The 20,353-nt window shown below is 52.2% G+C and overlaps 1 protein-coding gene across 2 annotated transcripts; it reads left to right on the forward strand.

Moving 5' to 3' along the window:
* Positions 1–13,643: 13,643 nt before the first annotated feature.
* TEX261 (testis expressed 261) lies at positions 13,644–20,266 on the forward strand. Of its 2 annotated transcripts, none has more exons than XM_032873681.1 (6): positions 13,644–13,784; positions 15,396–15,475; positions 16,581–16,734; positions 18,545–18,612; positions 19,348–19,450; positions 19,623–20,266. In XM_032873681.1, the coding sequence occupies exons 1-6, from the start codon at positions 13,766–13,768 to the stop codon at positions 19,736–19,738; spliced, it is 540 nt and encodes a 179-aa protein (XP_032729572.1). In that variant the 5' UTR covers positions 13,644–13,765; the 3' UTR covers positions 19,739–20,266. The 2 variants fall into 2 exon arrangements, with proteins under 2 accessions (XP_032729572.1, XP_032729571.1); XM_032873680.1 differs by lacking the exon at positions 13,644–13,784 and adding an exon at positions 14,286–14,463.
* The last annotated feature ends 87 nt before the right edge of the window (positions 20,267–20,353 follow it).

Below are 20,353 nucleotides of genomic sequence, written 5' to 3' on the forward strand. Positions count from 1 at the left end.
CCCCCTCCCCAGCATATCCTTTCCACAGGCCAGGCCAGAGTTGTGTCTCTGTGGGAGAGGGAGGCTGCTCTCTCTCCCAAGGGTGGGACCCTCCCTGAAAATCTGAGGTGCAGAGGGGAGGGAAAGGGGCTCCAGCAGCAACAGTGCATCACTTTTGAGCATCTCCATGTACCTGGCCCCAGTAGATGAATCTGATAAGGACCGTGGACTCAGTACAAACAGATCAGAGGAGAAAGGGTTTTGAACAGGCTGGAGCACTCAGGAAGGCTTCCTGGAGGAGGAGTGCTTCCTGGGTCTTGAAAGCCTGGTAGGAACTGATGAGAGAGGCAGAGAGAAGGGGCAGGAAGAGTCCTGTGAGTGAAGTAAGAGGGGCAGGTAGGAGGGTGTGTGCAAGGCAGGGGCTAGGATGAGCAGGATTCTTTAGGGTTCCAGAGACATCGCTCAGAGTGTCTTGTGAGGCAGGCCAGGCAACTTTCCTCCCCTTCACTGGCCCAGGAGACCCAGGCAGTGTGACCCGCAGGGTGGGAGACTAGGCAGGAGGAAGAGGAAGGGCTGGCCAGTAGCCTAATCAGTTGAAACAGTCCCCTTACAAAAGGTGCCCTGCAGGGCTTGGAGAGCTGCTTGAGCTCCTTGGAGCCAATCCCCGGTGTTGAAATACTTGCAAGGAAGCAGTCTGGTTTGCTCGGGACTGAGGGAGTTCCTGGGATGCGGGACTTTAAATTGTAAACATGGTTTGGGTTGGTCACCCTTTAAAAAAAAAAAAATCCCTTCTGGAGAGGAGCCCTAGAGCAAGTCTTGGGGGGTCACCCCAATGACCCATGACAGATTATATGACGCAAGTGTTTCTTAGGAGGAGAAATGTTCAGTTTTCAGTTCTTTACAACTGCCTTCCCATAATTTAGGAGAGCAGGATTGACATGTGACAGCAAATAACAGATTGAGGTATTACCCGAAGAACAATTCAGCGGGGTTTCCCAAATTCTGTTTCCCCAAGAGATGTTAAGTGGTAATTCTAGAACAGAGGGACCTGGTGAACCTTGGGAACACTGAGTCTTCTACCGTCCATCCACCTGCTATGTCACAGAGTTCTGCTGCCCAGCAGGACATTAACGCTCCCAAAAGCCCCAAGGGAGAGAACCCTGTTTCTTCTTGTTTAATGACTGAAGAAACAAGGTTATTTGCCCAGAGGGAGTTTTCTCTTTACCTGCCTGCACACTCTCTCACCCAACACACCAATTTTCTTGCAATTCCAATTTGGAAAACTCTGGAAAAAGAACATCAGTCTATAGGATCACTTACTTCATGGTCCTGGAAGGCCTATATCATTTCAATAATCCCATGTGTAGACTTCAAGGATAACCCAGCTGGAAGTGTAATTTCCATTCTTGTTCAATTCAAAATTTCCCCCCTTTTTTCCTTTAAAAATCCTCTGGCTTTGTGGGCGCCTGGGTGGCATAGTCGGTTAAGCATCTACCTTCAGCATGGGTCATGATCCCAAGGTCCTGGGATGGAGCCTGGCATCAGGCACCCTGCTCAGTGGGGAACCTGCCTCTCTCTATTCCTCTGCCATACCCCCTGTTTGTGTTCTCTCTCTCTCTCTCTCAAATAAATAAACAAAATCTTGAAAAAAATAATAATCCACTGGTTTTCTTCTTTTTTATTTTTTAAGTAATCTCTACACCCAACATGAGGCTTGAACTCACCACCCTGAGATCAAGAGTCACATGCTGTATGCACTGAGCCAGCCAGGCACCCCATTCCACTGGCTTTTAAATGCTGGACTTGGGGCAACTGGGTGGCTCAGTGGGTTAAAGCCTCTGCCTTCGGCTCAGGTCATGATCCCAGCATCCTGGGATCAAGCCCTACATTGGGCTCTCTCCTCAGCCAGGAGCCTGCTTCCCCCTCTCTCTCCCTGCCTGCTGCTCTGCCTGCTTGTGATCTCTATCAAATAAATAAATACAATTTTAAAAAAATGAATAAACACTGGACTTTTCAGTTCTTCCAGGGCCTTCACCATAAGGCCTCAGGTTTGGGCTTTGTTTCCCTCTGGGCTGGAACCACTGGCAGTCTCAGGTCTCTCTCTTGCCATGCCTCGAGGGGTGGGAGGACAGCGCTAGCACTCCACCACTCCTCCGGCCCTGGGACAGCCCAGAATTCTCTCCCAGATTCTGGGTCAGTAAGACCTTGGCCTGCCCTAAGCCTTTTCTTCCTAAACAGGAAGGGCAAAAGTAGGTTTCCGCTCTCCAGACCCAGAGCAGGGGTCAGAGCTGGCCTCAGCGGTGTTGCCCACAGCCTCTTGTGGGCCTTCCCTAACATACTGCCTCTCCCTGAGTAATGGACTATGTCAAAGGAGGCCCCTGAAGTTTTTGGACAGATAGGGTTTATGCAGTCATGAACCCCCCAGTTGGGGGCCCTGGGGGAAGAAAAGCAGGAGAGGTATGGTACAGCCCAAATGTTCCCTGAGCTCCATAGTCCCCTGAGTGGGGCCGATGGGGCAAGAATGTAGTTACCCGTCGCAAAACCAGGCCGTAACAGTCCTAGAGAAGCCTTCCTGGAGGAGTCGAGCATTTGAGGAAGCCTGAGAGTGGGAGCTATTCTAGTCCCAAACTGGAAGGAAGCCTGGGCTCTGGCAAACCTGTTGAAGGATGTAAGTTAGGCTCTGGAAGAATGAAGAGTGGGAGCAAGGTGGACACCTCATAGAGGAAGCCGGGACTGGAGCTTTCTCAAGACCCAGGCACTGCCCCGATCTCTACCCTCAAACCCCACTGGGAGGAAAGTCAGAAAAACGAGCACCCACCAAGGATCCCAGACACGGCTAAGGAAAGACCACTTCACCTTCCCCTGAACCCTAATATCCCAGAGATGGGGTGTGGTGGCATGGAACGAGGGCAGACACTTCCACTCTAAAAACAGTGAAAATTCCTGGAAATGGGGTGTAGAGAACATAACAGTTTCAAGCTTGGAGCCTTGACGGATAAATGTAAGGATCGATTGGAACATTCAAGTTAGTAGTGTTTCCTCTTCCCACCTTTCAGGACTGCCCCCCACCCCCATGAGGGGATGTACGCTCTAACAGAAACCCTGCGGGAGAGCAAGGATTGACCTGGAGGACCCAGTTTCGGATGGCGGCATTTCAGGCACCAGAACTTAGCTATCTGGGCTTGGGTCGTCCTCACACCCTTGCTACCACACCACACCCATTGGGCAAATGTTTGCCGGGCCAATCCTGTTTGCCAGTTCTCTCTGCTCCCCATCAGGAGTGAGTGAGGCGGGGGCCATGGTCGGAGGGGCCCGCTGGCCCAGCCAGTCCCATGTGGCCAGGCATGTGCGGTTCAGTGGCCAGCTGAGGTCTAAGCAGAGGGGACAGCAGCGCCTTTCCTGAGACAAGTGGGAAGAAGGTATCAGCCATGGCTGACCGAGCGGTGACCCAAGGCCCAACACAGAGCCAATTAGCGGCCCCCACAATGGTGGTGGGCTTGCCGCAGCTTCCACGGAAAGCCCCACGTGCTGCCAGCGTGTCAGGCTGAGTTAGCACCAGGAGGGCTGAGTGGAGTCCTGCCGGAGGCTGGCTGGATGGGGGTGATAACACCTCCCCCTGGGATCTGGGGGGTAGGGCCAAGTGAGACACGTGAGCGTGCCGGCCTCTGCCTGTGGCCATGGCCATGTGCGTGGGGCAGGTGCCTGCGTGCGCCTTTGAGATGGATGACTTGTGTGTGTCCCTTTGCACATGTGTGCCTGCTCATGCCCATTTGGCATGTTTCGTCCCTCTGGCATACTTTGTGTATCTACTTCCTGCCTCCTTGGTGTGTGCACTTGGAACTCTGGGACTAAATGGCCCAAGTGTCTGCCCTAGTGGGGTCTCCATTCTAGTGGCAGAGAGGGAAAAGAAACAAACATTTGTATGGACATGGATTGAGTGCCCGAGGAAAGGTACAACAGGAAATGGGATTGGGGAGCTATCTTCCAACACCATCGGGGAGGGCCCCTTGGAGGAGGTGATCTTGACCTAAATGATAAGGAGGCAGCCTGTTGAATATCAGGAGGAGGAGGGCTGTAGACAGAGGGCAGAGAGCAGGGCCAGAGAGGAGATGGGATTCTACCATGCTGCAGGTGTGTGTAGTGTGGCCAGGAGGAGGAGGGGGAGGCCACAGCTGGGGAGACATCTGATGGTCCAGGCAGGGGACAACCCTCAGTGAAAATCTGCTTGCCTTCCTCAGCTCTGGGGAGCAGTTCTGACCTTCCCCCAAATCCCATCCCAGGGTCCAGCCTCTCTGCTTGTACAGGTCCTGACCATCCCCAGAGGACACTCTCAGCTCTGCCAATCTAATCGTGTCCACATAGTACCAGCCACAGGAGAGGCCACTGTCCAGGGAGAGAGAGCAGGACTCTTCCAGCCAAACTCAACCCTGAACCTAGAGCCTGAAACTGGCCTCGAAGCCAAATCCTAGTGGCCAGAGGCAAGGCTGCCTTTGGATTGTCCTGCCACATAAGGCCTTCTGGTAGGTGGTGTGATGGTGTGATGGGACGGCTGAGAGCGTCACCCCAGACTTTCCTTTAAGAGGCCTGGCGGGTGTAGCAACCAGGACTGGGAACAGAGGAAGCTGGAGGCCTCCCCAGCCCTTGCTGCCTTGCCCAACCCCTCTCCACAAACAAGGTGGGCTCCAGCCTCCAGCAAAGAGGCCAAAAGCCAACTCCAGACTTCGCCTTCTCTTTCCTTAACCCCACAGCTGTGGGACAGAGCCTCACTGGCTCAGGAGGGGAAGCCGAGCTGGTCGCCCCTCAGGTGGCCTCCAGGAGAGGGCAAGTGACTGAAAAAAAAGGGAGGTGGATGGGTGGGAAACACCGTTACTGCCCTGACAAACCAGCCAAAGACTTCCTTCCACCATGGAAGGTTGGCTTGGGTGTCTCAGGATGACACCGACATGAGGCGTGAGAACCCGCGTCTGTGGGTCTACTTGTACCTGAGTGTACTTGACACCTAGGTCAGACCGGTGCCTTCCAGATTGTTCAGGTGTCTGGGAGTGGGTCCCGTGTGCCTCTGTCTATGGGACCCTCTGAGGCCCCTGTGTCCACTGGCTGTGTGGGAGTCTCTCTGTGTATGTGCCTCTCTGGGCATGAGCGGCTGAGGTGACTTAAGGTTTGTCACCTGTCAGCCTCTGAGGTCTGCACCACCCTGCTCCCTAGCCTGGCCTGGCCCCAAGGCTCTGGGGAGAAGCTGCCCGATCTACTCTCATCAGGGCTGTCGACGGGGTGACAAGGAGACTTGTGGATCTTGGGAGATGTGATTCTGCTGCTGTCGACAGGCAAGGATTTGCCATTAGCTGTGTCTACATGTCGCCAGCTACCCTGACCCTCCCCCTGCTGCCACACAGCTAGCCGGAGCAGCAGTCCCACGTGGATGCTGGCCTCTTGACGACCTCCGGCTGTGGCTTCAGGCTCTCATCACCTCTGCGGCCCACTCGGAAGGGCTGTGGTGGCTGAGGACAAGATGAGGCAGGCTGGCTGGCTACGGTGGCTGTTTATCTGGTGTGTTGGGCTCTGAGATTTCAGATTTGGGAGGAAATTAAGAGGTAATCTTGTCCCCCTTCTCAGTATGTCCTTTCCACAAGCCATGCCAGAGTTGTGTCTCTGTGGGAGAGGGAGGCTGCTCTCTCTCCCAAGGGTGGGACCTTCCCTGAAAATCTGAGGTGCAGAGGGGAGGTTAGTGCACCACTCCTGAGCATCTCCATGTACCTGGCCCAGAGTTGGGCCAGGCTGCAGGTGGGCACGCATGGGTCTCACAGACTAGCTGGGCAGGCAAGATGTCAAAACCTGGAAGTTCACTAAGAAGCCCAGAAGTCACAAGAAGGCAGTAGATGAATCTGATGAGGACTGTGGACTCAGTAGAAACCGGAGGTCAGAGGAGAAAGGGGTTCGAATGGGCTAGAGCACTCAGGAAGGCTTCCTGGAGGAGGAGTGCTACCTGGGTCTTGAAAGCCTGGTAGGAACTGATGAGAGAGGCAGAGAGAAGGGGCAGGAAGAGCCCTGTGAGTGAAGTAAGAGGGGCAGGTAGGAGGGTGTGTGCAAGGCAGGGGCTAGGATAGCAGGATTCTTCAGGGTTGCAGAGCCATCGCTCAGGGTGTCTTATGTGGGGGTTGGCAGGGAGGGCCAGGAAGGCTCCAGGGGGCTGTCCCTCCTGAGTAGGGGCTGGAAAGAAGGAGAGGAAGAAGGGCAGGCTGGGCAGGGCTGTTCTAGCTGGGAGGAGGAGGTGGAGATGAGTACTCAGGACTCTGGTGATCCCAGGGTCTCCTGTGCTCTTCTTTATCTCTCAGACACCTTTCCAGTTCTGGGAAAGAGAACATGTTTGGCTAGCTTGGGTAACAAGAATCAGTTTGGCTGGTTTGGATCAAGGCTCTGCCTCTCCAATGGGTACAGTATTGCCTAGCAGAAATATGGCTGCCGGTGGGGTGGTTTTTGCCCACGATGAGCCCCTCTTCGAGCTAGGCCCACACTGGGTGCTGGGGTTGTAGGAATGAGCACATTCTTACAGACGTCTCAGGAAATATTTAAGCTGGGTCTTGAAGAATGAATAGGAGTTTGCCAGTTGGAGAGGTGGGGCAGGGTGAAATGGGCAAGACTAGAGTCTGCATCTGAGGCAAGAAACCACAGAAATCGAGGGAACCTCTCATCTCTCAATCTCTCTCTCTCTCTAGTATCTGTGTGAGCCAGGAGGCAAGGAGGGCTCCCTGGAGGGCCACTCCCCTTATATGCTGTTGGAATTGATGCACATCTCACCTTCTCCTCCTGTTGCTGCCCACTCCTGAGGCTGCTAACAGACAGTTTGGGTTTGGTCTTTTTGAAAAGCTGGCCATCTTTTTGGCCCTAAACAAACCAGAGGTCATGGTAGGAGGGGAAAGGCAAGGAGGAGGTCCGACAGCCGTCCTGCAAACACACAGCCTGTCCCCTTTATTGTAAGTGCCAGCTCCAGACCTCCACAGGGGCACTCAGGAGAAGTGATGAAAAGTTTATAAAAGCCGAGGAGAGGGTCCTGTGTGAGTCTGTGCAGGAGCCTGTGCATATGAAGTGTGTGAAGAAGGGATATCCTGAGCCCCGGGCGTCTGTTGGGAAAGGGGGGGTGCTGCTGTGAGGGGGCCTGAGAATGAGCCTTGGGGCCCAGACCACTTCCTCACCCAGAGACAAAGAGGCCACACAGCTGTACTGGGAGTGTCTTTTCCGGGTTCAGGCTCAAGGTGTGCCTCTTTGTTCTGCCTAAGCAGTACGCAGACAGCCCTCAGGCACACCCCAACGTTCTGTATTTCTCTGCGGAGATACAAGCCGGCATGCAGAGGCCAGAGGCCCTGAGGGTTGCCCCCATTGCTGGGGGCCCCCCCACTGTCCATGAAGGACTGATGCCTGCTACTGAAGCTGATCTTCTGTCTCTCCTCTATGGGAGTAAGGCATTGTGCCATTGGGCGCTTGACTGTGTTGTGTTTTTCTTGGTGATTCCAACCCCAAGACGCAGTGGGCAGTGGGCAGTATTGGGATTTCCCGTCCTGGTGGCTGGCATTGCAATGATCTTGGCTGTATCCTCCACATAGCTCGAGTGCCCTCCTGGTACCTGTTAGCCAGTCACGGAATTCTGCCTTGTTAAGCAGGTGGGGAGTTAGTGCTGGGAAGACTAGAGACTGGGGCTACCAACTCATCCCAGTTGGCCCAGGACTTTCCTGGTCAGCACTGAGAATCCCAGGTCCTGGGTATACCAGCGTGGTTGGTCACCCAGCCCGGGGCTGACCAGCAGTGTGAACGTGATCAATTTATTCACTTCTCTGTGCCTCAGATTCCTCCCCTGTAAGATGGGTCTAAAAATAATAACCTAGTTTATAGAATTTTTTGTGATGGTTCCACAGAGAGCATGTGTAAAGGACATAGCTCAGGGCCTGGCACAAAGTCATGTTCAACAAGCATTAGCCATTAATAACAATATTGCCTTCGATGAAGAGACTTTTTCTGTGTAGCCCCAGGGGAGGCAGTGGGACCAACCTGCTCAGTAGAAGGGAAAATCTAGCAGAAGCATCAGGGGTAGTGTGTTGCTAAGGTGTTCAAACATAAGCTAATATTTGGTCTGATTTGTGAAGTGGACGGTAGAACTAAGTCACCTCCTAGTCCTGAAATATCTTCGTCCTGTGATAAATTAATCTCATCCTCTTTTTTCTCCCCCTGACGAAGGGAGCTAGCTTGTCAGAGAGAGCAGTCTCTTTCCTTCTAATCAGCAATTCCTGTCATGGGAGACCACTCAGAGCTGCTTGAATAAAGACAAGAAACATTCCAGCCATGAACCCAATGATCTGTGTTATGCTAAAGACAGAAGAAAACACGAATGGCTCTCTGCTGTTCTGGCTGATGGACTGCCTCTTCTCCTTGGAGAGGAGCTCCCAGCCTTGGCTGGACTTCCATTAGCCTGCTGCTTCCCCACAACCCCCACCCAGGGCTCTGCTGTGTGTGTGTTTGTGTGTGTGTGTGTGTGTGTGTGTGTGTGTGAGAAAGAGGTCAGCAAGGGTCTCATGTGATGTGTGCAAAGTCCCAGATGGGTCCCCTCCCCCACCTTGTTCTTTCCTGTTATTCCCCAGTCTCACACCCTCACCCCCGCCCCCCACGTTGTCCTCACAGGCCTAGTAGCTTAACGTGTGGCAATTAATAGAGCCGTTTGAGGACATGTCATTAGAAAGCTCTTTAACTCAGCCACTTGAGTTGGGGCCCCAGGCATGTGACAGGGGGTGCCAGGAACACCAGGGCAGCTGTTTGGGGTGGGGGAGGCAGAGGCGGAACAGAGAAATGGGGTCGAGAGGCCTGGACTGCAGGAACAAATAGTTAATGGGGTCATAGCCCAGTGGTCGTTGGTTTTCGTTGTTTGTGGTTGTCTTTTACTAAATTTTGCTCTTGCTAAGCTGCAGCAAAGCCAAGACCAGAGAGGTGAGGCGCCAGCAATAAAGCTGCTGATTACACGGACCATCATAGGGGAAGTTTCCGCTAGGATGTGAGCACTTCAGAGAGGGGTCGTCACCTGGTGACATCCTGTGTGTCAGGGTAGAGCGGGGTGAGGGATAGCTGTTCTTCCACTGGGGCTGGGGCGCTGGCAGGGAAAGAGGCAAGAGCTCCACATGGGGGAGGAAAGGATGATGAGGGAAGAGGGGCCTGGTCTCCAGGCCTGACTGTCTCTAAGTTCTCTGTGCCTCTCACAACCATCCCTGTCGACAGCCGGACAGGCAGTGGCAGCAGAGGCCCAGATGCCAAAGTGGACTTTGTCTCCACCAGTTTGGGGTGTGTGTGTGTGTGTGTGTGTGTGTGTGTGTGCACGCGCCCAGACTCAAACCCCGACTCCTCCAACTACTAGCTGTGTGCCTGTAGACAAGGTATTCAGCCTCGCTGTGCCTCAACTTCTTATCTGTGAAATGGACATCATGATAACACATCTCCTGGGCTAGATATGAGCACTAAATGGGTTTATACATACAAATCACTTAGAACAGTGTCTGGCACAAAGAACACTACAAATGCTAGCAGTTAGGGTTTTGAGGAGGAGAGCCATAGGATGGCAGAAGAGCTAGTTTCCCCTAGAACATCCTTATGAGATATACAGCAATTGGTCCTCACACATGCCAGCCTCAAATGGTAACACATGAGTGTGTGAATTAGGAAAAGTTAAAGGATTATGTGTAACATTAGGATAAGTGTATACACTTGCTGTCAGTATGTAGGTCAACAAACTTCTGAATCTATAAATCCTTTCACCCTCATGTCCCTTGAATTGAGGATGGGGAGCCCTCCTGCTCCCTCCTAACCCTCCTTCCAGAGAGGCTGGGTTTTCTTTCCCCGGGGACTCCTTGCCTAAGCATGGGTCCCAGAGAACCTCCCTGGGCTCTTTCCAGCCCTGTTGGGTCAGAGGGAGCAGATGGGAGCCCGTGCCTCCTGGCTTGCTTCTCACGGCTCTCGGGAAACCATGGCTTCTCCTGCCAGCTGTGGGAGGAAACGCCAGTGCTCAGCCTTGGTTCCCAAGGCCACTTATAGCCCCAAGACTGTGGGGAAGTGAAAGTGCCCAGCCCCTACAGGAACAATCCTGCATCCGCTCATCTCAATGCATGTAACTTTTTTGGCCCAGTTTCTCTTCTCTACAGTTCTGGGAAGAGTGGCGGAATACTTTTAGATTCTCCTCCCTCCCTGGGAGGACAAATTCAGACTCCCGGGTGGCCAGGCCACATGATTCGAGGTTAGCTAACTTACCTGTAAAGCACTACACAGTGGCTTTTCTCACAAGGGGATGGGGTACTAACAAGAAATATGAGTCATCCCAGCAGATCAGCATACCAGGAACATTTTAATTTTTTTTTATGTATTTATTTGACAGACAGAGATTACAAGTAGGCAGAGAGGCCGGCAGAGAGAGGGGGGAAGCAGGCTCCCCACTGATCAGAGAGCCTGATGCAGGGCTCGATCCCAGGACTCTGGGATCATGACCTGAGCCGAAGGCAGAGGCTTTAACCCACTGAGCCACCCAGGTGCCCCAGGAACATTTTAATTTTAAACTTAACTTATGAATGGCTAATGTGTTAACACATTGAACTATGCAATATACATAAAGAATATAAAAAGACATACAGTGGAAAGGCTCTCTCTTACCCTTGAACCCTACCCTCTCTTCCTAGGAAGCAAGATGTCACCATTTTAGAATGTATCCTTCCAGAGATATTCTATATAAAGAAATACCTCTATAAAGAATATCTAGTTCTTTCTTCCCAGCCTTCTACTTTTGTCAAAAGGGGGAATCTTCTCATATGGATACATAAAGAGCATCCTCAGTTTTGTGTATCTGTTTTTATTCTTTTAAAATTAGAGTATGGTTGACACATACTATTACATCAGTTTCAGGTGTACAACACAGTGATTCAGCAAGTCTCTATGTTATGCTATGCTCGCCGCGGTGTCACTCCCATCGGTCACCACACAACGCTTTAACAATATCACTATGGGGGCACCTGGGTGGCTCAGTGGGTTAAAGCCTCTGTCTTCAGCTCAGGTCATGATCCCGGGGTCCTGGGATCGAGCCCCACATCGGGCTCTCCGCTCGGCGGGGAGCCTGCCAAGTCCCCTCTCTCTCTGCCTGCCTCTCTGCCTACTTGTGATCTCTGTCTGTCAAATAAATAAATAAAATCTTTAAAAAAAAAAAACAAAACAATATCACTATGTTCACTGAACTGTACTTTTTACCCCCATGATTTATTCTGTTCTCATTTGCTTTTACATCTCTGCTCTATGATGTTTCAAAAGGCACTTATCCAGTTTCCTATTAGTGAACTTCCAGGTTGGTTCCGGTGTCTCCCAGTGCTGCAAAGAAGAGGCTTACAGACAAGCACACAGTCCTTGAAACTCCCACTGCTCTTTATACATATTCCTCAGGAATTCTTTTTTTTTTTTTAAGATTTTATTTATTTATTTTACAGAGAGAGAGAGAGATCACAAGCAGGCAGAGAGGCAGGCAGAGAGAGAGAGAGAGAGAGAGAGGAGGAAACAAGCTCCCCACTGAGCAGAGAGCCTGATGTGAGGCTCGATTGCAGGATCACGAAGAGGCTTTAACCCACTAAGCCACCCAGGCGCCCTCTTCAGGAATTCTTAAGCAGGTGTTTGGGACCCCTTAGAAGTCAGCAGATGTAGAATTCAGAGAGAGAAACTCCAGAACCCTGGAAAACTGGACGGAAAAATGCTTATTTGCACTAACCTCTAATTGAAATTGAGCCTTTCCCTCCATTGTGAATAGAGGCAACAAACTGCGAGTACTTATTAGCAGTATCTGTAACTCTCCCACATGATTGACTGTATTTTGAGATATCATTTTGAATTGTCATTCATACCTCGTCATTGTGGTAGTAAAGGAAATCGTTTCTCTGCTTACAACCCTCTGACATAGAATGTGCACGCTTTCCCACAACGTCAACCGATTTTCCAACTCTCTGTACGCCAACTTGGTGTCCTGTGATTTTATTCAATTCTGATACTAACTACCTGGAGTTAGTGTCAGACTCTCCAAGTTTAAGGGTTCAGTCCCACAAGAGCGCCCTCACTTCAGATGCCAGCTATGGTCACGGATCGCCAGAGCGCCCAGGGGTCCAGCCTGACTACAACTAGGGGAATTCCCAACCACCCTCCTCAAGCTGGATCATTGACTAGACAAAACTTGGAAATAATACCTCTACTATAATTGGCTGACAAAACTTGGAAATATTTACTTACACTTACCAGTTTATTACGAAGGATATTATAAAGGTACAGATGAACAGCCAGATCAAGGTACACATAGGGTGAGGTCTGGAAGGCTCACGAGCCCAGGAGCTTCTGTCCCTGTGGAGTTGGGGTGGGCCACCATCCAAGCGTGTGGATGCATTTACCCACCTTTGAACCCCATAGTTTAGAGATTTTTATGGAGACTTCATCACACAATCATGACTGATTATTAACTCAATCTCCAGCCTTCTCACCTCAGTGGAGGATGGGGGATGGGACTGAAAGTTCCAAGTTTCTAAACAGGACTTGGTCTTTCTGGTGGCCAGCCCCCATCCTGATCCATCCAGGAGCCCACCCAGAGTCTCCTCCTTAGACCAAAGATGCTCCTCTCACCCTGGAAATCCCAAGGGATTTGGGAGCTCTGTTTAACACACTCTTATCAACTCTACCACTTGGGAAATTACAAAGGTTTCAGGAGGTCTGTGTCAAGAATGGGAGCAGAGGCCAAACATATATATATTTCTTACTATGTCATTAACAGGCAGTTATTAGATTTTCCATTAGATCTGGTTATGGTATGCATTAATAAAGAAACATTACTATATCACATATTTGGCTTTCTAAAAAAGTATTTTGATACCTGCATTTCAGTATAATTTCTTTGTTGTAACCTTATGTATTTTTTATTGTAGTAAATATATGTAGCACAAAATTGACCATTTTATCCATTTTAAGTGTACAGTTCAGTGGCATCAAGCATATTCACAACATTGGGCAACAATCCCCACTATCCATCTCCAGAACTTTTTCATCTTCCCCAACTGGAACTCTGTACCCATGAAACAGTAACTCCCCATTACTCTCTGTTCCCCCTCCTCTACTGGCTACTTACTGTTTACGATTTTGAGTGCTCTAGATACCTCAGATAAGTGAAATCATACAATATTTGCCCTTTTGGGTCTGGCTTGTTTCACTTAGCATGTCTTAAAGGTTTATTCATGATGTAACATGTATCCATTCACCTGCTGCCGAACTTTTGGGATATTTCCACCTTTATAAATAAAACTGCTATGAACATTGGTGTAGACTTAACTCTTTGGAGTCCCTACTTTCAATTCTTTGGGGGTATATACCGAGGAGTGGAATCGATGCATTATATGGTAGTTCTGTTTAATCTTCGAGGAATGTGTATTCATTTTTAAGCATGTAAAGATCATCCTGAGATGAATAGCTTAGCTCAGTCCCCAACACTTTATTTTGCATGCCTGTCGTGGCCACTAGATGGGGAGCTTCTTAGCAAGGGCTCCCCTGTCCTTCCGCCCCCTCAGTAACTCTTCCAAGGTCTAGTAAATGCATTCAGGGCCCAGTGGGCTCCCTGCGGGCCCGCCACTGGCAATGTGCCGGCGACACAAAGATGCAGAAGGTACCCTAAAGGAACTCAGCCTAAAGGGAGAGTTTACGCCTGAGGATGACTAATTAAAGGCGCCCAACTCCCGCCCGTGCCACTTCCTAGATGTATGACTTGAGGCAAGGTAACCTTCCTTGGCCCCAGCTTCCCCATCCTGAAATGACTTAAAATCAACTTCCTTCCCCAAAATACAGCGCGGCCTTTAGCACAGGGCCTGGCCGGCGTTAGGCACGCAACCAAGTCGTTCGGCTCAGCGGCGGCAGCAAGATAAGCTCCGCAGGCGACCTGCCTGCACGCTTCCGGCCGGTGGCGGCTAGGGTGCGACCAGGCGGCCCTCTCGCGCCCCGGAGCCCCTCCACGCCAGCGTGGGAGCGCCCAGGGAGTGCCCGAACGCTGTCCCTCCGGGAGGCGCCGCATCCCCGCCCCCGGGCACCGTCCTGCCTCCCCCCGCGGCATCGCGGGCCGGGCCCTGGGTGCAGTCCCGGGTGCCCGAGGCTCCGCCTGGAGGGTGGTGTTCGCGGCCGCGGCCGGCTGGTCTTCCGCGCCGGCGGGCGGCGCTAGTCCGGATTCGGCCGGGGGCGGCGCTCCGGCCGGGCTCCTCTCGGCGGCGGCGCACGGCCCTCTCGCCGTCCGCGGGGCGGGGACGCGGCGACGGTGGCGGCGGCTCCGTGTCGCCGGAGCCGAAGCGCGCAGGCCCGTCCCGGCGCTCGGGGGCGGGCGGGGCGGGGGAGCCATGTGGTTCATGTACGTGCTGAGCTGGCTTTCGCTCTTCATCCAGGTGGCCTTCATCACGCTGGCCGTCGGTGAGAGTGCGCGACCCGGGTCCGCGCGGGCTCCTGCCCCGGCATCTGTGCTGGCCGGGGGTCGCCTCACGAGGGCGGTCGCATCAGGGGGCGCCGGAGCAACCCGGAGGACTCCTGTCCGATGCTCCAGCCTTCGCATCCCTCCCCTTCCCTGTCCCGCCGGATCCTGCCCCCTCTTGCTGACCCCACCAGCCCAGTGGGACCGTGGGTCCCTCCCGGGGTCACTGAACCCGCCCTGGCATTGCCTGGGAGTGGCTGACTCGAGTGCCCCTTGCCGGAGCTCGCGCATCCCCAACCGCTGCCGAGCCCACCTTCGTGGCCCTATGGCGCTGAACTTTTCCCCGACGCTTACCCTACCCGTTGGCTTGTGGCCCTTCGTACTGCCTACTCAGTTGGACTTTGACAGGCTTTTCCCTTCTGGCGAGTTTCTACTCTTGGTCCCAGCCGAGATCTCACCTCCTCCGGGAAGCTCTCCTCATGGGGTTTGGTTGTGCCCTGTACTTTGTCTGACGTAGCACCTGTCACACGGGGATCGGCTGATTGCTCTCCCTACCCCTACCTACCCACGCTGGGTCAGGGAAGGGACCTTGCCTGGACTGGGCCCGGCACTTGACCCATACTAGGTGCCTAACAGATATTTAGTGAATGAGTGAATGAAATTCCCCCTTCGTGGACCAGAGGTTAGCATTGTGCTGAGGCATCAGATACAGGTTTTTCCATTCAGTTTTACGAAATCTTTTTTCAGTTGCCCTGACAAAGTTTTGCTTCTTCAGACTTGGGAGGACCCCACAATGGGCTGTTTGGTTTGTTCCTTAGGGAGTTCATGAGGGGTTGATGGGATCCCAGCTGCAGACAGAGGCAGACCAGGATGGTGGAAGTGACCCTGGCTAATGTTCTCCCTGCTTGCTCCTCTTCCCTACCCCGCCCCCCAGCGGCTGGACTTTATTACCTGGCAGAACTGATAGAAGAATATACAGTGGCCACCAGCAGGATCATAAAATACATGATCTGGGTAAGTGGCAGTTGTTTCCCAGGATTATCCCCTCTTTTGGCCTGCCAAAAGGGATGATGAGACCTTTGTCCCTGCTGTTTTCCTGAGGGCGCCATCCCTACCTCCTTCACCTGCCCCTTGTCTCCTGAGTCTGCTCTCTGGGTCCAGGTGTTTCTTCGCCCCCTTCCCCAAGTGGCAGTGTTTCACTGCAGACCCTGTTCTCAGATCCTTAGGATGACAGTTGAGTGCACACTCTGTGTTGACAGGACCATGGCTTGGCCTTTACTTGGTTGTTTCCCATTGACTCTATAGCCCCTTGCTCCCTCTGCAGCATTTAGAACGAAGAACGAACCTAAGGATGGTTTTGAGTACTTGAGTTAGAGTACTATACTCATTGCCCTCTTTCTGATTGGATCAAGTGACTTGTCCTAAGAGAGAGACGCCTTCCCTGGCCTAGGCCCTGCCCTCCCAAGGTCTCACGGAAGGCTTTTGTTCCTGAAGACACAATCCTTGCCATTGATGTCAAAGTTACAGGAGTGCCTGCTGGCGGATAGATTCCTTCCAGCTGCAGGAAGGTGTGGGGATTGGGACCATTTGGATGGGAGAAGTCCAGTGCCTCTCAAGTCACCTGGTGTCAGCAACCACTCAGATCATGGCTTGGGGTAGAGAGTTAGTAGTGGAGACAAGACCATTAGCAGTTAGCTCTGGGTTCAGAGGCCTGGCCTGGGGCTTTTGGTACAGGAATTAAATCTTCATTCTACCAACTGCCATTTGTTAAGTGCTGAGGATCGTAAATCCTTCAGAACAGTGTTTCTCAAGTCCTAGGTCTCATTATTGGGTTGTGTCATCAGTTCAGTAGGTCATGATCGGCATTTTCAAAAAATAGAAGAGACTAGAATTGAAATTTGATCTGTAAAATGTTTACATTTTGCTGTAAAAAATTTTGAGAATGCCATTAAAAGATGCTGCCCTTTGGGCGCTGAGAGACAAGTTGGGGAGGACTTGTGAAACAAGAAGAGATTGAAGCATGAACCTAGTGTTGCCCAGAGCGGGCGGGTGTGGTTAGTAAGACCAAGAAGGCTGCCTGGAAGAGGCTCCCTGCACTGTGTCCCTCTGGTTGTTTCAGTTCTCCACAGCTGTGCTGATTGGCCTCTACGTGTTTGAGCGCTTCCCCACCTTCATGATTGGCGTGGGCCTCTTCACCAACCTCGTCTACTTTGGCCTCCTCCAGACCTTCCCCTTCATCATGCTGACCTCGCCTAACTTCATCCTTTCATGCGGTGAGAGGGGCAGGGTTGGGGAGGCAGTCGAAGTGGTTGATCTTGGCCAGCTCAGTCCAGGGCTCTCTGGGGATATAGAGAAAAGGGGCAAACCACTCAACCCAGGTCCTCCAAGAAGCCAGGCTGATTGGGAACGTGGTCTTCTGACACTTGAGGAGTCTAGAGTCTACTTGGCTCTAGTGACTAATATTTGGGGGGATGGCATGGGGGAGTAGGATATTTAGGGAGGGCTTTCCCAGGGAGGTGAATTTGAGAAGGGAGAAAATGTGGGTTCAGTGTGTAGTTATGGGCCCTAAGAAACCACTTGGCCAGGAAAAGCCCAAAGCCCTACCCTGGCAGGCAGGTAGCTCCCCGCCTAGTCGTCTGACCCAAAGTCTTGATTAACACAGGCTTCATGGGGCTGTGGGCTCCCCTGCAGGTACCGGCATTGGGGTAGACAAACATGTTTAGAGGACCCTGACCTTTCTGCCTTTAACCTGGCACTGCTTTCTGATCCTGGAGTCATTTTTCCTCTCTGGCCTTGGGTTCTTGATCTATTCAGAGATGATGGACTCAGCTGACACACAGTAGACAGTTATAGATTATAAAAAAGATTCTGGGAAGTGTTTGGTTATCAGGATTATCTTTTCTCCCATTAATCATTACTGGTCATCTAGCCTTTGGGCAGGATGTACATGTAATTGGGAGTTTCCTAGAGCTACTTGACTTTCTGTGGGAGAATGTGGAAAGAGAAGATTCCCAAGAAGGGCACCGGGTTAAAGCTAGGACTGGCCTCTTACCCTGAGTGCCTTGGTGGAGTCCACCAGAGGATATGTTTGGTGAGGGTTGGTGTGGGGAGTCCTTCCCTGGAGACCAGGCCCCTTCTGCATCTTCCCAGAGGGTAGAACCCTCCCTGTCCCTGCTACTATAGGAGCAGGCCCTCCTGGCCTCCCTTTGTCATTCCTCCAACCTGCCCTTTAGATGTCTGAGAATTTTGCTGAAGATCTGTGGGCATCAGGCACCATCTGTCTTCCAGTTTCCCCAGTCTTAGCCTGTGGCTAGGCGCGGCCAAGCTCTGCAAGAGAGGAGGAAAGAGAAAGAAGATGTGGCATTTGGCTCTGGTGGTCAGTTTAAGTGGGTGCTTTGTTTTGGTGCCTGCCCTTCACCTCACCATGAGAACCAGCCGGGATGCCTTTCTCTGAGCAGCGCATCCCCAGGATCTGCAAGTTGTCTCTCTCTTCCATAAATGTTGCTGCGTCCTTTATATACCAGTTTAGACCAGTGAGCCCTACCCTGGGGCAGAATGAGGAAGGACCCTCTCCCCAAGAATTTGGAGGAACCCAAATTGCACCCCAGAGCATCTAGCAAACTGTGCCCTTGTATTCCTGAGGAGTGAAAGCCTCCTTATTCGAGGTCTGCCCAGTTCAGAGTGGAACCTCTTGGGAGTATGTTATCTGCCCACACATGACTTCCTGCACCCACTACCCGGGGGAGGGTACTCTTGAGGACTCACACCCATTTAAAAGCAGGTTAATTGTCACAGTGCTTTGGATTATGTAACCAGTCTCATTCTTATGCCATTCAAAGAGCTTTCTTATCTGCCTTCTAACCCTTCTGCAGTGGGAAGGTAGGAGCTAACCCCCCTATTTTTAAAGAGGGAGAACTGTGTTTCGAAGGGTAGTGTACTTGGCTTATAGCCATACTCTAAGCTGGGTGTAAGATCAGGACTAAGACTCGGGCTCCCAACCCCCAGGGGCCTTTTGAAGGTTAGAAGTCCAGCTTCTTCTACAGTCTTCCCCCCAAACTGACTGACTCTTCATTCCCTCAACAGGGCTAGTGGTGGTGAATCATTACCTAGCGTTTCAGTTTTTTGCAGAAGAATATTACCCTTTCTCAGAGGTAAGAAGTGTTTGGTACATCAAACTACCAGCAGGGACAGAGGAAGTAAAGGAGACTTGCGTGATTTGCTTCGTGAACTTAGCTGGGATTTGAACTAGTCTACTCGGGGATAACACATTAAAAAAAAAAAAAAAGTATTGATGAGTTTAGAAAGTGGTGTGGCTGAGGGGCAGGGATGTCTTTGGCTGAGGCGGGGAGGACACTGCTCTCCCCCAGGGAGTTTTTTGGTTCTCCCAGGATCACAGCCTAACACCATGAGGTCGGGACGGGGCGTTGGGCTGGCCTTGTCTGACCCAGACCTCACGGGGCTGGGCAGTTTGCAGCCCTGCGGCCCGGCTCCTCCCAGCAGCCTGCTAGGCTTTTTTCCTCTCAGGGGTTCTCCACATGCTTCTGCTCCAGTTCAGACCCCTGGGAAGAACAAGATCACTTTTGGGGGGAGTATGGGTCAGTCATGGTTTTGCCCTCCATCTGCTTCCTTTAGTTCGGAAGAGTAGTTTGTCCTAGTGACCAGGGTTTGGGGATTGTGGTCCCACTCGGTCATCCTTGGCCTGCACCTTTTCCCAGTGATTATCTCCATGTCTGGGGTTGCCTTCTTTCTGCTTCCTGGCCTCCTTCAGAGATAGGTGTGGGGCCTTCTGTGCATTCTTGACCGCCTCTGCAAGATGCATGGTGACCATGTGTCGCCCACCCTTGGCATCTCCAGGGCACCGTCTTCTCAGTGTCTCTTGTTGCCAGGTCCTGGCCTATTTCACTTTCTGTCTGTGGATAATCCCGTTTGCGTTCTTTGTGTCCCTGTCGGCTGGGGAAAACGTCCTGCCCTCCACCATGCAGCCAGGAGGTGAGAAGGGGTTTGTCATGGGTCACAGTGGGATGACCTCAGGAAGGCCTGGGTCGTGTGGGGAGCCCGAGCCCAGCCCTGTGATGGAAACACTCGGGCACCAGGTGGGGAGAGCCATGCTCACATGTAGACGGTGGCACACACACTCATCTCCCTGCCTATGTCTCCACAGATGACGTGGTCTCCAATTACTTCACCAAAGGCAAGCGGGGCAAACGCTTAGGGATCCTGGTTGTCTTCTCCTTCATCAAAGAGGCCATTCTACCCAGTCGTCAGAAGATATACTGAACCCCTTGGGGAGGGGATGCGGGGACAAGATCAGGAGAGTCGGGGCCTGGGCCTCTGCACTAGATGGGGGCTGTGAGCCTGGAAGGCACCGTCCCCTGGCCCTGGCCCTTGTCCCCTTGACTCTCCCTGAAGCCCTCATCCCCACCTTCCTTGAAGGGCTCAGCTTGGCTCAGATCTGACACTGCTAGGGGCTGCGACCTCAGAGGGCACTGGGGAGGATGGCAGAGCCTGCTTAGCCAGGAGGTCACGGTCCATCTGGTTAGGCAGAAGCTGAGCTCTCTGTGACCCTCCTGCCCGCCTCCGTGGTGTCAGGAGGTTCTGGCTCAGCTGGGGCAGGCAGGGCGGGAGCTATGAAGCTGGAGAGCAGACAGGAATAAGTTCTCTGGGCACATGGCCGTGGGGAGGGGCCATGGCTTGGCACTTCAGAGAGAAATAGTTTTTGCTGTTAAACTGTGATTTCTGTCCCAAGTGCTGGTTCCCATTTGAATAAAGATTCTAGGTGGTACTGTTTGCCTTAATATCCTGAAAGTTCATCTCCCTTTCTTCCTGTTGACCTTCTGCCCTGGACTGGACTGGCTTTTCTGCTCCAGAGGCTCCTTTCCTGGGTTTGGGTCT

This window comes from Lontra canadensis, unplaced genomic scaffold, assembly GCF_010015895.1.
Source record: "Lontra canadensis isolate GAN:19392208 unplaced genomic scaffold, GSC_riverotter_1.0 scaffold50, whole genome shotgun sequence".
Taxonomy (NCBI): domain Eukaryota; kingdom Metazoa; phylum Chordata; class Mammalia; order Carnivora; family Mustelidae; genus Lontra; species Lontra canadensis.

What these genes read in the sequence shown, in the direction of transcription:
- TEX261 (XM_032873680.1), top strand. Translation starts at nt 14,394, where the DNA reads ATGTGGTTCATGTACGTGCTGAGCTGGCTTTCGCTCTTCATCCAGGTG. An exon ending in AATATTACCCTTTCTCAGAG is followed by an intron (nt 18,613 to 19,347) that starts GTAAGAAGTGTT and finishes TCTTGTTGCCAG; the next exon opens with GTCCTGGCCTATTTCACTTT. An exon ending in CTCCACCATGCAGCCAGGAG is followed by an intron (nt 19,451 to 19,622) that starts GTGAGAAGGGGT and finishes ATGTCTCCACAG; the next exon opens with ATGACGTGGTCTCCAATTAC.